Source organism: Bacillus rossius, chromosome 13 (genome assembly GCF_032445375.1).
Source record: "Bacillus rossius redtenbacheri isolate Brsri chromosome 13, Brsri_v3, whole genome shotgun sequence".
NCBI classification, from domain to species: Eukaryota; Metazoa; Arthropoda; class Insecta; order Phasmatodea; family Bacillidae; genus Bacillus; species Bacillus rossius.
In genome coordinates, this window is record NC_086340.1 from 33,248,697 (window position 1) to 33,263,542 (window position 14,846).

Genomic DNA, 14,846 nt, shown 5'->3' on the forward strand with positions numbered 1-14,846 from the left:
ATAAAATAGAAATTAAATACCATTCCATGAAATAGGCTTTAAAACCATGTTTATGTAAATGAAGTAGACAATTAAGTTAAAATAAAAACTTACTCTCAAATCCTGTCAACAAGTTAAATCTTCTGACAGACTAACATAGTTTCAACAATTTTCTATAGAACACTAAAACGACAATATCATATAACCCTTCAATTTTGATTGGTTAATTGACAAAAAAAAAATCGGTGGCCGCTGGGAGCGTGATTTCTCATAATGTATGCTATCTGGATTATGTTGTACGATAATTCCTAAGCGAAAAACTGCCCTTTCGTTTGACATTTATGTACGATTAAGAATAGTTAGATTGAAATTGTATTTGACAGTAGGATATTTGTAACTGGAACTATTTACGTGTTAACTTGTAAACTTAAAAATGGGGCCAGTAATTTAGTAATTTAGGGGATAAATTATATTATTTTGAATCAGTTACTCGACTACACTTCGAAAACGACCAGATTTCGTATCTCTCTAGTTTATGGTTAACATTGTAAAACAGCAGAACAGAAATATTAATGTAAAATTACATATATTTGACAATCTGTACATTTAAATGAAAACAATTTTATAACTACAAAATAGTGTTCACAGTAATACTAGGTTCAGATTATTACCCGGGCGTTTATGCTCAGTGTGGTCCCAGTATCTCCAATGATTAAAGTTATTTGTAAACCGTTCCCTGAATAGCTTTCCAGTATTAAGGGGCCCACCTCTTCAGGGGTGTATGTGTCTTAGTGAGGTGGGATGATAAGCGTGACGCTCGCTGGTATTTCTAGCGCGGTATAGCCTCTAAGCGCAAGGCTCTGAACTGACACGCAGTCTTCTCGTAGTTACAGGATAACTGTGAAATTTGAGCAGAGAAATTAAGATAAAGGTGTAATGCAAGTCCCTTCAGTGCTTTGAAGAATCTGTACTGGTTGTTTTACGCCTAAAAATTACTCTGATAACATCCGTTTTAGCCATTTCCACTCTTCTAAAAATACAGTTTAAAAACTTAATCCCAAATCAAAAGTACTTTTCGGCCGTCAACGAACAATTAAATGCTTTTCGTAAGCAGACCCCACTCGGATATCTTGGGTTGTTTGGAAATCGCGTTGTTAATCCTGAAGCTCTGCGCACCGTGTGTGTGCCCGGGTAGGCGGAGCCCCTAACTCGCACATTTATTACCATGATAAAACAAAAAAAAATAGTCAAATGGTTGAGAATTTGATCATAATTTCTATGGCTTAAAAAAGTTATGCTTGAATGACACATTGCAGGCATACACACTCACGTCCGTCATTTCAGTCCTTATGACTGCACCAGCGTCAGTTGCGGGACGCCTTATTCGCTTCCTCGCCAACGAAGGAGTGGAATCGAGCGAAATATTGTGAAGAGACTACAAGCACAGATTTGTGACGCTACTCCGTGTGAAAACCCAAGTGTTCGACTGGGCCTAGAAGTTTCTAATTGGCCGTGATAAAGTGGCACATCAAAGCTATAAACGGCGTCTTGAACACCCACCCCACAGTCCAGACTTGTCCCATGTGATTACCATATGTTTGGTCCACTGAAAGAACCATTAGGAGGGAAAAGATTAGAAGATGACGCTGCAGTCGAACAGTACGTGCGAAAGTTAACAACTGGGAAGCATCTTTTATTTTTTTTCCTAACTACCCGATGGACAAAATGTAGTTCTTTAAAAGCAAACTATGTGGGAAAATAAAGCATTTCATGTATATTTTCAATAATCACCGATAAATATGTACAAAACATCCCGGTTTATATTTTGATTATCCTCGTATACATTCTACATATATTTTCGCACAAACGGCCCGTGAAAGTAGGTACGATACTTGGCAGCATCTCGTGATAACTCTGGCGGGTGCTGTCTGAGGAAGGTAACCCTTACACTAACAAGACACTGATGAGTAGGGATACGGAAATTTCGCGCATTCATTCAGTCTCAAGTTAGAATGCAAACCATTACACACTAGCAATGTGTTCATAATTGGAGAGCAGTTATTTGGACAAACCCCCTCTGCAACCGTGAGCTAACGATGCCCAGCTAGGAGAGAAGTAAGCGAATCAGGTAGTGCCAATTAAAAAATAAAAAATTATTTCATGTAATAGATTACCCAATAGTAAAGTAAACATGGGTTGAGCACACATATGATTTTGAATTCTACCCTGAGGCTAGACGAATCCGCGATATTTCCTGGTCTCTACTAATAAGATATTTTTTGACGTGATAACGTCTTATAAATCTATGAACGCCGGCTGCACGCACGAAAAAGCATGACCCATTGTCACGTTCCGCCTGAGCCGAGCATGCAAGTGAGAGCGCGGAACAAGCGTTAGGGAGGCACGATCGGCTTGTGACGCATCTATCTCTTTTCCACTCCATCGGTCGATGCGCCCGAATAGAAGAGAGACAGCGGCAGCACACAACCTGCACGTGACACTGTTTTGTAAAATGTTTATAAAGTGAAGTGAAAAGTTAATGTGAATTGTATGCAATTTTTCATCAATGTAAAATTATCGTCCGTAAACCGACTTTACAGAAAACCCCCCCCTTTTTGACGTGACAACGTCTAATAAATCGAAGAACGCCGCTCCACGCACGAAAAAGTGTCCCGTTACGCACATTGTCCCGTTACGCTCATTGTTCCGTTACGCTGTGTCCCGTTGCGCTCATTGTTCCGTTACGCTGTGTTCCGTTACGCTGTCGGCGAGTGCAGTAATAATAGGTTATGTTACAATTGAGTAAAAAATTATGGTGATTCATATAATTGATGACAGATATTTGATTACAGTTTATTTACATGAAAACTTATTCATAATTATATTTAAACCTTATAGCTAAACGCCAGTTTTTAAAATTAATTACAAGTCATCTACACGTGAACTGTTTCGTCGACTGTTTATGAAGTGAAGTGAAAAGTTAATGTGGTTTTCATTGCTTATTACAACAACAATTTCGGCAATAAAGGTTAATAATTATTCTTGCATTTTAAAAATCTGATTACTAGTATAATTTCAAGTATTTATTCTTTTATTATTAAAATAAAATTGATTCAATTTATTCATAAAAGTATGCAATCATTTCATTAATGTTTTGTTATGGCGTTGACACGTTAAACTATCGTCTGTAAACCAACTTTACAGACAACCAATTTTTTTTTCAATAGTGTACTGCGTGCATGCGATCATGGACTTCCCTGCCTTGGGTAGCGATGCAACACCAGTTATTTTACTTCAGGAAACGGCCGGTGATCACGTGCCAAGGTCGAGGTGTTGCACATCGTCGTGACACGAACCAGGGAGACTCTCACCGCACTGTGAGGATTTTATTTATTTTTTGTTAATGGAACATAAATAATCATGTAGGATTACAGAGGCTTGTGAATTTTTACAATTACTTGAAAACAACTGTATCTCTTGAAAATAGTGATCGCAGTAATACTGGGTTCGGAGTCTTACCCGGGAATTTGTGCTTTGTGTTGTTCCAGTACCTCCAGTAGTTAAAGTTATTTGTAAACCGTTACCTCCGCAGGTTTTATGTATTAAATGTGCTAATAATAATCATGATCCATCAAAATAAAGTTAAATTATTTAATATGCAATTATATTTTTTAAGGTTTAAAAATTATTCTTGAATAAAACATCAAATGAAATATAATATCATGCACCAATTTTAATAAAAAAATACTGAGCATTATCTAAACAAAAAAGTATTTCATATGTGCAAAAATAACCATAGCCACGAGTGCACGAAGTTACAATATCTTTCTTGTAATATTACAAACTATTTCTTGGCAACTGGTTTGGAAAGAAATCTTTTGTAAAAGTACAGTAATATATATTTTTTTCTGTGTGACGATAGCTCTGGTCAGGTATAAAATATTCTAAGATGTATTTCGAAATAAGTTAGGATCTGAAAACGCTCACATTCGTTCTGCTTGAGTTTTTGCATCACAGTTTATCTGAATTACTCAGAGGAAACGAATATTTTTCAACAAAGTATCGAATCACAGATATTCCAGTTAACAGGTGTCACGTGTCAGTAAGCTATGGGCAGGTGGCATTTCGCCCGAATACATAAAGGATTGTGGAGTCCATCCAAGATGTCACTGAAACCGCGAACTTTTCCAGTACGTATTTATCGTTCCTGAAGGCGGCGGTGATCAACGTAGACCAAACGGCGCTCAACGAAAATCAAACGGCGCTCAACGCAGGGCGAGCGGCGCTCAACACAGGGCAAGCGGTGCTCAACACAGAGAAAGCAGTTCTCAAAGCAGGGCAAGCAGTGCTTAACCCAGAACAATCTGTGCTCAACCCAGGGCAAGTGGTGCTCAACCCAGGGCAAGCGGTGCTCAACACAAAGAAACAGTTCTCAAAGCAGGGCAAGCCGTGCTCAACCCAGAGCGATCGGTGCTCAACCCAGAGCAAGCGATGCTCATCCCAGGGCGAGCGACACTCAACGGAGGACAAGCGATGCTCAACCCGGGGCGAGCGGTGCTCAACGCAGGTAAGGTTTCGTAGGTCGTCCTCGTAAAGAGGCCGCACCAAGGTGATCGAGACGACGGCGTTTCTGGAGCCAGACATTACATTTCACCAAGAATATTTGTTCGCTCGTGCAGGGTGACTACAAATACATCCTGAGCAAATTAACCTCCCCCTTAATAAAATATTTCTATTATTTCTCTATGCCTCAGGGTTATTAACTTATATTCACATAATAAACATAATTAAACACGAGCAAATGCATTACGAAAAAAGATCTTCCATTAGCATTAACGAGGCGAGATTTAAGTTTGGTAGTTAAAAACATTTCCACGCATAGTTTGCTTTTTTTTAAAGCTAGGTCTCACACGACATGTTCTTTTTTTTTCCGTTTTTGGTCATTTTTTTACAAAGACTATTTAGAAAATTTTAACTCCCTGGGATTTTTGTTTTGCAACAATTAGTACCTACTTTTAACAGATGTTTACTTAGGAAAATTCAAATTATGTAATATTGCGCGCAAGTCTTGGTAATTATCATTAATTGCGTGAATTTTTTCAGTCACGATATTAAACTAACTAAATATATTGTGTCAGATAAACAAATGCAAGGGAGGTATAGAGTTAAAAATGTAAAAATAGCCCTTAAATAACAGTAATGTCGAAAAAACGAAAAATGGATTTTTCGTATGAGATCGAGACTTAAGCAGGCAATTTATGACTAATTAGGCAATTATTTTTTATTGTGGGGCTATAAACTAAGGCCAGGTGTGTCGATAAACGAAATGCAAGTTAGCAAATGGGTGCTGAAAATACAAGTTTCATGAAATCCATCACCATTGCTGTTTATTTTCCCGGGAATTGTTTATGACTTTTGTGATCCGCAGACACCTTTTTATGGCGTCTATATTGTTTAAAAAGTACAAACTAATGATTTTCATGGATTTTTTGTCTTAATGACATATACAATCTGAAAATAGATTTGTTAAATTCAGCTGATTTTAGGCAAACATATGTGCGTTTTTTTTTACACAAATGGTTATTCAGCCATTAAAAGGTCTCAACGTTATTCAGTAACGTTAATTTTGAAATTTGGTGGATTAGATTTTACGCCGGGCCTTACGTAACAAATTTTCAGGGTTGACAAACGTGTTTTTGTGGAGAACCTTGGATACAAAACCGGTCGCCCAAAAAACAACTCTAAAAAAGAAGAAAAACCTGAAGACTCCTAACAAAGAGGAAACATCAATGAGTACGTGTTTCACAGTTGACTGGAAACCAAGGAATTCGTGAATTTCCTGGAGGTATCTAAGGAGTGGGTATCTGTTCTTGTAACTCGGATTGGTTATTGGTTTTTGCAACAAAAATAACTGTAGCTGTATAAATGCTAATTCATGCTAAAAGTTTTCTTAATTTCTTGAAAGAAACTTGTCATAGGAGGAATCGGCCATCGTGAAGTAAATATTGCTAAAAAAAAAAAAAGATGTTAAGAACACATCAGCAAGGAATCAACGTCATTTTGACCTCAATTATCAACATGGCGAAAATTTCACCCAACCTACATATTATTTAACTTCTTACCTCCATGGTAAATTTAGCCATTTCGAGTATCATTCCAATGTTGTTGAAATGTATCGTTGAAACTGGCTGCAACTACATGAGTACATCGACATAAGACTGCGAGTAGAACACAGAAACTGCGCCAACTCATTATACAGCTATCCAAGTCAAGAACAGAACAGTTGATAGACCAGTGAACTACGGTTATGAATCAAAAACCAAACTTAACAAAAATGTGTCGTAGTTTTCGAGTTATAGACATTGTTTTCAAAACTTTTAAAATTCCCAAATGTTAGCAAATTATTAAATACTGTGACTAGAAATTTTTTATGCAGTAATTAATCACTCTAGTATTAATAACAATTCAAAATAAAATCAAAAGTTTTATGCTTTTTGTAAAATAAATTTACGAAAAACTTATGCGGCAAAAAATTTAAATTATTTATTTTGAGTATTCATGCTGTAAATATATTTACAATACTAATTTAGCAAGTTATTAACTTAAATGAACCATGTTTCAAATTACTTGCTAAAATGGCATTATATATATATTTTTTTCAGTATGAATAGTCAAAGTTAGCCAGTTAAAGATTTTTGCAAAGGTTTTTTTATCGATAAGTATAGCATGTTTAATTTTATTTAAAACTGTTATCAATATAAAGGTTATTCATGATTGTGCAACAAGCATTTGTAATCACAATATCTAATAATTTTGGCACAGTTAGGAATTTCAAAACTTTTAACAAAATTCATCTATAACTCAAAAACTACGACATTTGTTAATTTTTTTAAAATTCAGAACCGTAATTAATTAGCATGTTAACCATTCACGGCTTAAAGTTGAGTTATGAGGGAATTATATATATATATATACACACACACACACACACACGAGGGTTATTTTTTTTCAACCTCCGATCGACTGTAATAAAAAAAACGGGAATGAATTGGGAAATTATTTTAATGTCAAAAAAACGTACATCTTTACTCTATTTTTCCACATAATCACCGTGCAGATTGAGACATTTGTCGTACCGATGCACCAGTTTTCCAATACCCTCTGCATAAAATGATGCCTCCTGCCTATTCAGCCACGTTTTAACAGTGCTCATTCGGCGATGGATTTCTGCTGCAGTGTGCCCTTCTGCCTGTAAGAAACGGATGACTCCACGCAGCTCGCATTTCGCCGTACAGTTTATCGTTGCAGCCATGTTGACATTCCCATAACCAAGCTTCAACTGAGGTGTGAGTTGTCCGCTCCACATGGTTGGTGGAAGGGGGTAAACACTACGAGACGTGTCGATTCGTGTACGAGCGATTAGGGTATCGATTAATGGGCATGCCATGGAGAAATGAAACTGTAATCACACTGCAGGGCACTGTTAAAACGTGGCTGAATAGGCAGGAGGCATCATTTATGCAGAGGGTATTGGAAAGCTGGTGCATCGGTACGACAAATGCCTCAATCTGCACGGTGATTATGTGGAAAAATAGAGTAAAGATGTACGTTTATTTTGACATTAAAATAATTTCCCAATTCATTCCCGTTTTTTTATTACAGCCGATCGGAGGTTGAAAAAAAAGTAACACTCGTATATGTGTGTGTATTTGTGTGTGTGTATATATATATATATATATATATATATATATATATATATATATATATATACATACATATATGGTCTGAAACCATTTTCCGACAGTAGTTAAAAAAAAGTTTTTAGATTATCATATGCACCACTTCAAATAATTTTATCAAAATTTTTGTTTAAAATTAGTGTACATTAGCGAACGCTAGGAAATAAAAAAATGCACCAATATAATTTTTAACCTGGTTGAAAATTATTCAGGGATTGTCGTAAATTTATATTATTATATTAGTTAAAGTGTTTTCGAAAAAAAAATTAATTCAATAATATACGCCAAATTCCTCACGGAAAATAAAACATTATAGTAGCACGTAGTCACCATGAATTTTATGCATTTAACAGAAATATTGTACTTAATTGCATTTTCGTTGCTTGAAAAATTTCGCCCTCAAATCATCTAAAAGAGTATAACTTCAAAAATCTAAAATCGGTTTTATAGCGAGACCGATATGAGGCAGTTGGTTTTTTGTCTATTGCGCAATACCTGTGAGACATGTCACCATGAAAATTCACAAATTACATAATTTTTCAGATAAATTTGCATCACTGGTATCCTTCCTGAAGTTTTTATTCATTTCGCTCACTGACTTATTATCTTTGTAACTTACGGGTATTGAGTTCTCTTACTTTTAACATGACTCATGAGTACATATAATTTTGGGGCACTGTCAAAAACCTACAAAAAAGTCTTAGGTACTCATTAAAAATACTCAGGTTCTTCTGTACACGAGAAAATGTTTTCTGTATTTTAAACAAGCGACTTCTTTGGAACCTGGTGACCAAGAAATAGTTTTTAATATTACCAGAAATATACTGTATCTTTGCAATAAACAAAGCTGTGGTTATTTTTGCATACATGATGTACGTTTTCAAAACATACTGAGTATTTCTTACTAAAATTGGCGCATAATTTTTTTAATGTGTTGTTTCATTTAAGCATAATTATTTTAAACCATTGAAAATATAATTAAATATTTAATAATTTGACGTTATTTTGTTTTATTATGATTATTTATGGGCGCAGTTAATACTGGAAATCTATTCAGGGAACGGTTTAGAAATAACTTCGATTCTTGGAGTTACTGGGATAACACAAACCATACATTCCTGGATAAGAATCCTAACCCAGTATTACTGGGTACAATAATTGGTATTGCTATAGATGTTTTCATGTTAATATACAAATTTACAAATATCTGTAATGTAACATAAAAATGTATGTTCCATTTACAAAAAAAAAATAAATACAATATAGTGCATGTTTACTGTGCTCACAAAAGAACGAAAAAGTGGGGACACGTTATCAGATGAATTTTCTGCGAAGATCATATTATCCTTTAGATGAAAATTTCGCAGATTTACTGTAATTCCCTAGTATAATCCAGCTTTTCTTTTTACCTTTGTTGTTTTTGAATTGAAGAACTTGAACACTCAGAGGCTAGGCAGTGACCAATGGCTGAACGAGGATGCTCGGAAAGGTTAAGTGGTGGTCTTGAACCACGAAGTTTCAACCAGACAATAATGACGTCAATAATGCCAATAATGCGATCGGTCATTAAAGCAGCGCGCTGCATGCCGGGGCTTCACGGGAAGCCATCTGTATCTCGCTATCAGGCCTTCTCCTCTCTCAACGAAGGCGGGCAACAGAGGCCCTGTTAAACTGATTGATTGGCAGGGCTGAAATACGCGACGACTCAAAATATCCGAGCCATCCCATAAGTACTGGTACACCGTGAATATTTTTTGTAAATGGAAAATAAATATTCATGTTAAATTAGAGATGTATGTAAATTCGTTTACTTATTTATATGAAAACAACTGTAACACAACAAATAAGTGTTCAAAGAACAACTGGGTTTGGATTCTTACCCGGACATTTATGCTTGTTTTGTCCCAGTACCGCCAATAATTAAAATTATTTGTAAACTGTTCCCTGAATATCTTTTCACCATTAACTGCGCACATAAATAAGCCTTAAAACAAGATAGAGTCCAATTATTTAATATTATATTATATTTTCAATGGCTTAAATAATTATACAAGAATGAAAACTCAATTAAAATACAAAATTATGAGCCGATTTTCGTAAGAAATATTATCTCGAAGAGGTATTTTCTCGAAAAACATATTTCATGTATTCAAAAATAACCATAGTCATGTATTGTACAATGAAGTATTTCAAACTTTTTCTAGGCAACTAGTTACTAAAGAATTATTTTGTAAAAGTTCAGAATATATTTTTTTTTCTGTTTGAGATGGAGCTAATGCATTTGGATGCACACCTGCTCTCGATACGAGATTTCTGGGTTCAAGACCCGGGAAAGACATTTGGTGGAAATATTCTCAACATATATATACATATATATATATATATATTAAACGAATATTTGTAGAAGTCAACGAAACAGCCAAACAAGCTCGTTGGTAACGATATCCATGCAACAAATCGAACATAAAAAATTGGCAACACACAAACTCGCAAACCAAAAGACTCGGCATCGAATTCTAGTCCTGCACAAAATATGGAACTGTTAAAACTACTACGAACTAGGAGAATTTCACTGAAAAACTGCACAGTCTGTTCCATTTTAAAGCTGTTTTGGAGCAGTTTTACAGTTTTTCATTGAAACTTCACTTCATATTTATAGTGTTCCATTCATATTTCGTTCTTCCATTAATATTTTTCACGAAGCCACTCCAGGAAAATGATGCGATGGTTCCGTAATGATAACCATGCCCCATTCCTTACTCGATAACCTCATTCTGTGCAGTCGAAAGCACAGCACCAAAGCACCACAGCACCCTCATAGAAATACTGAAGCCACTTTGTGCAACTTGAAAACCGTTATGTCTATGTTGTTACAAAGAAGCGGCTGTCGAAAGTATGTTGGGCTCGTTTCATGTTAAGTAAGGTAAGATCGTCACATCTCCCCAACTATAGTGGAACCGAACTGCCATCTAAGTCACAAAAGATTTCAAGAGCTCAACACTATTATAGATAGGGATTAATCAAATTTGTGGTCCAGTAAACATATATGCTATGCATATTTTCATAACGAAATAAAATGTGAAGAAGTTTTCACTTTCAATAGATTAGTGTCGCACCAAGTTTTCAAGTAGATATTCATATTTTTTTTTGTAGTTTCAATAATTTCATCTAAACTTTAAAAACACTCAGTAGCAAATACCTCCAACATACTTTCCTTTCTTGGTCTTTTTATATCAATGATATTCTCTTAACAAAGCGTATGAGCTCTTTGTTATAATATGATGTAATAAAAATTGACCAAATTGCGCCTAAAGGTATTAAACATGTAAAATCACCTCCTGGCTCAAGGTTGCCAAATTCGTTTAGTTATCTGCTTGGCTAGACTCATAAGCGTGGGAGCGTTAACGGTGACATATCACGCACCTCATCAACTCTACGTGCTAGGCACAGATCTGGCTTGAATTTTTTTTTGGTGCGGGTAACACAGTTATTTGCGACATTGAAGGGTTTTAGGCTTGATACTGTTTGCAATAAAGCTTACGTGCAATTTTTTTGTTTTGTTTTGCTTCGTTTTCATAGCTTTGGCTACTTCTTGAAGTCAAAGCTTGTGAACTGGTGGGATTATCTCGAAAAAAAAATTCAGCTACGTGAATAATAAGGCATTATATCGCGGCGCTTACAGGCTAGAGCCAGTCAGTTAATATGTGGTTGCAACAAGATAAAGATAGCCAAGGAGATATGATAAATGCTTAGAAACTGGAAAAATTCACGCTTTCGATGACCTCTAGGATAGACTCCACAACCCTCTACATACTCAGGCAAATGCCACTTGCTCATTGGCTATTGACTCGTGACACTTGTCAACTGGAACGCTTGCGATTCGATACTTTTTTGGTTGAAGGTTTCCCATTGGCTAAACTTCGTTCAGATAAACTGTAACCCAATCACAGAAGCAATATAAATGTACAGTTGTTTGGATTCTAGCATATCGTGAAATGAATCCGCGAATTTTTCCGGTCTCTACAAATGCATTATTGCCAAAAATTGGGATAAATAGATAAAAGATAGAAATATAACAATAATTGTAAAGAAACAATTGAGCCCTCACCATAGTCGGCGGGGTTGTGGTAGAGCGGGCACGGCAGGTCGACGGCGGCGAGGTAGGGCACCAGGCGGCCCGTGGAGCCCTGGTACGCGCACCTCCCCTGCGACAGCACGTACACGTGGTCGAACTGCTGGAACAGGCTGGCGCTCGGCTGGTGGATGGTGCACACGATGGTGCGGCCCTGGCGCGCCAGGATCTTCAGCAGCTTCACGCACTGCGAGCACGAGCTGCTGTCCAGGCCCCTGCCGACACGCCGCGCAACACCCTGCACGACCTGCGGGGACTGAGCAGCCAGTGGGCGCACACTACTTACTCGCCTTCCAACACTCCACGCAACACCCTACAGACGGCCTGCGTCGGTTCTTTGCTGCACGACCTGCTGGGACTGAGCAGCCAGTGGGCGCACACTACTTACTAACTCGCCTTCCAAAAGGCCACAAAAGGTCAGTTGCGCTTGAGCTGTTAGTATGACTACTACACCTACTTTCTGCAGACACGCCTTGCGAAGAACATGCTACAGATAGCCGTACCTACTTTATCGGGTTCTAGCCAAATGCGATATCAATCTGAGAATTTATCGTCTCTTGGAATATTTACCTGCCATCTAGTTCCTCCAGATTATTTACAACAAAAAACTCTTTTGACTTCGTGTTCTTATTGGCAGAGAACTGCATAATCGTGTGCTTGTTTCTTTTGCCGGTTTAGACTTCACACACGTGTGCACATCCATGTCCATATCACGTGATCGTTGGCACATGACGACGTCAGTGGGCGCCTTGAGAGATAAGTTTCAGGGCTGAATTTTAATGCTACATTTTCGTGAAACATTGCTGTGAAACGTCTCTGACACGAAAAGGGCAGATAATATGTAATTGGCCAAAGATATATTTTCTTCCCTGGCCTAACTTAAACGAAGTGTATTTGAGAGGGGTTTCGATAGGGAAGTCTTTAAGTGCATCCCAGGCCGAAGCCTATACGTCTAATCAGGAAGAGTTTTAGCCATGCAGGAGAGGTAGCATGCTTCATGAGCTAGGAGCGGATTGGCCAGCCATGGCAGCGATTGATACCATGGATAACTCCCCTCACTGTTAACTCTAGACTTAAACGAGATAAGTTGGGTCCAGGTAAAACCTGCATAAACACAGGGAAAACCCTGGGCTCTCTCATGCTGGATGAAAAAGTCATGCATTATGCAGGCAGGTTGGTTTGGATTGACATAGAAGTTTCACTTCTATCACGTGTACTGAATTACACGTGCTCTTATTTTGGGTGGTTTGTGTTTGGGTCTTAGTCCCTCATGCTGAGTAAAATCACCTGTGATATATAACGAAGGTCGTTGCAGTGCCCTACTTGTAACTGAATTCATATGACGCTGATGTCATGTTACTCACGTGGTGGGTTCGTCCAGGAACATAACCAGCGGGTTGTTGACCAACTCCAACGCGATGGACAGCCTCTTCTTCTGACCGCCGGACAGGTCACCGGCCCTCGTGTTCCGACTGGAAGACAGGCCTAGCGTGGACAGTATTTCGTTGATCTGTGGGACAAGCACAATGTTTAAAAAAGGACATTCCGTAACACCAAGATGTACAAACTTAAAGAGCGTAGTGTATTAATAACTCTTATTTTCAAATGTTCATCGATATAATTAGGCATATCATTAAATATTAGTGTTTCTACATAAGATTTTATAATTTTTTTATAAATTTAAAAATTTTTCCTAAATGTTTCGGATAGTGTCAGATTTTCAAGATGACAGACGTAACGAAAACTGCAATAATGAAGTCACAGTTTAAAATGGTGGCCATGAAATCTTAAAGGTTGAGATCAAATGTCCTCAGAGTTTAATTGAAGGTTTGTAGGTAAGGAATTTAAGCCTCTTTTGAGGCATTTGGAATTCAAAAACTTTAATTTTTTTACTATTTTTTCCCTCAAAAATTGAATTTTTGAATTTTTACGGTTTTTCCTTCAAAAATAGAAAAATAAAATTTTGAATTTTTTTCTTTAAATTTTTTGGTGGAATTAATTTCCTAAAACAAGGAAATTTTGATGTATTTGGACGAATTTTGAGTATTTTTTGAATTTTTTTTTTAAATATTGAAGTTTAAGGTAATAGGTCAGGGTCAAGTTAATCCAAGATGGCCGCCGTGACGTCATCGGAGATATAGTTTCCAAGGCAGCAGAAACCGCCACTACTACCACGCACAAGCACCAGGCGTCGGAAATATTATTATATACTACTGCAGTATTCCAGAATGTGTCCAAACCGAATCCCAGATAGGAAACAAATCGGCAACTGTTTTAATAAACTTTGCCCTGTGCGAGGCTAGAAACTGGTTTCAACGCATTCTAGCGGATGTTTTGCAACCGTTGATAAAATTTTTACGGCAAAAATACTAGAAATAGCAGTACCAGCGTACAATAATATAACTTTTTTTTTTTAAATTTTTTCACGTAATTTTTAACTTTGCGATTATTTATTGTTATGACCATGTAAAAATTTAATTCCGAGTGGAATGTTGCCTCACGTCGGTCCACCACCTTGATGACTCCGGCTCGTGGCTATAGCAGCTTCTGCAAGAATGCACACTGGACTTTCAACCTGTTAGTTTCCGTTTTAAGGCACGCTTATTTCATTGCAATCCTGGTGCATCCTTAAATGTCACCCTCAACGTGCCTAATTGCATGCATGATAGTTATGGTATAAAGGGAAATGTCAGATGTTCAGCGTTGAAGCATTTTAATGCGAAGTGTTCGATACTTCTTTTGTTTGACCTGCTCTTAGAAATCAATGGTACCGTCTCGTTAAACCGATTATATGTAGTTGGGTTTTAAAAAGGGAAAACATTTTTATAGTTTTTTCCTTAAAATGAATACTTTTCGCATATTTATCAAGGTTGGCATTATTTAAAAAAATTCTACAATTAATTTTATAATTAATTTTGTTCCCGAGTTTCGTATAAGTTTATTTTCAACATGATAACACATGAGTTTGGTCATTACCGAGGTTACACTTCACTGGC

The 14,846-nt window shown here is 37.0% G+C and overlaps 1 protein-coding gene across 4 annotated transcripts in view; it reads right to left on the reverse strand.

The window, feature by feature from the left end:
* LOC134538436 (ATP-binding cassette sub-family G member 4) overlaps positions 1-14,846 on the reverse strand; it is a 365,107-nt gene that overhangs the window by 46,743 nt on the left and 303,518 nt on the right. For all 4 annotated transcript variants that reach the window (XM_063379760.1, XM_063379763.1, XM_063379762.1 and 1 more), the window contains 2 exons: positions 13,215-13,360; positions 11,827-12,065 (listed from right to left, as the gene is read on the reverse strand). In XM_063379760.1, coding sequence (XP_063235830.1) covers positions 11,827-12,065; positions 13,215-13,360 — 385 coding nt within the window. The remainder of the gene's footprint in view (positions 1-11,826; positions 12,066-13,214; positions 13,361-14,846) is intronic.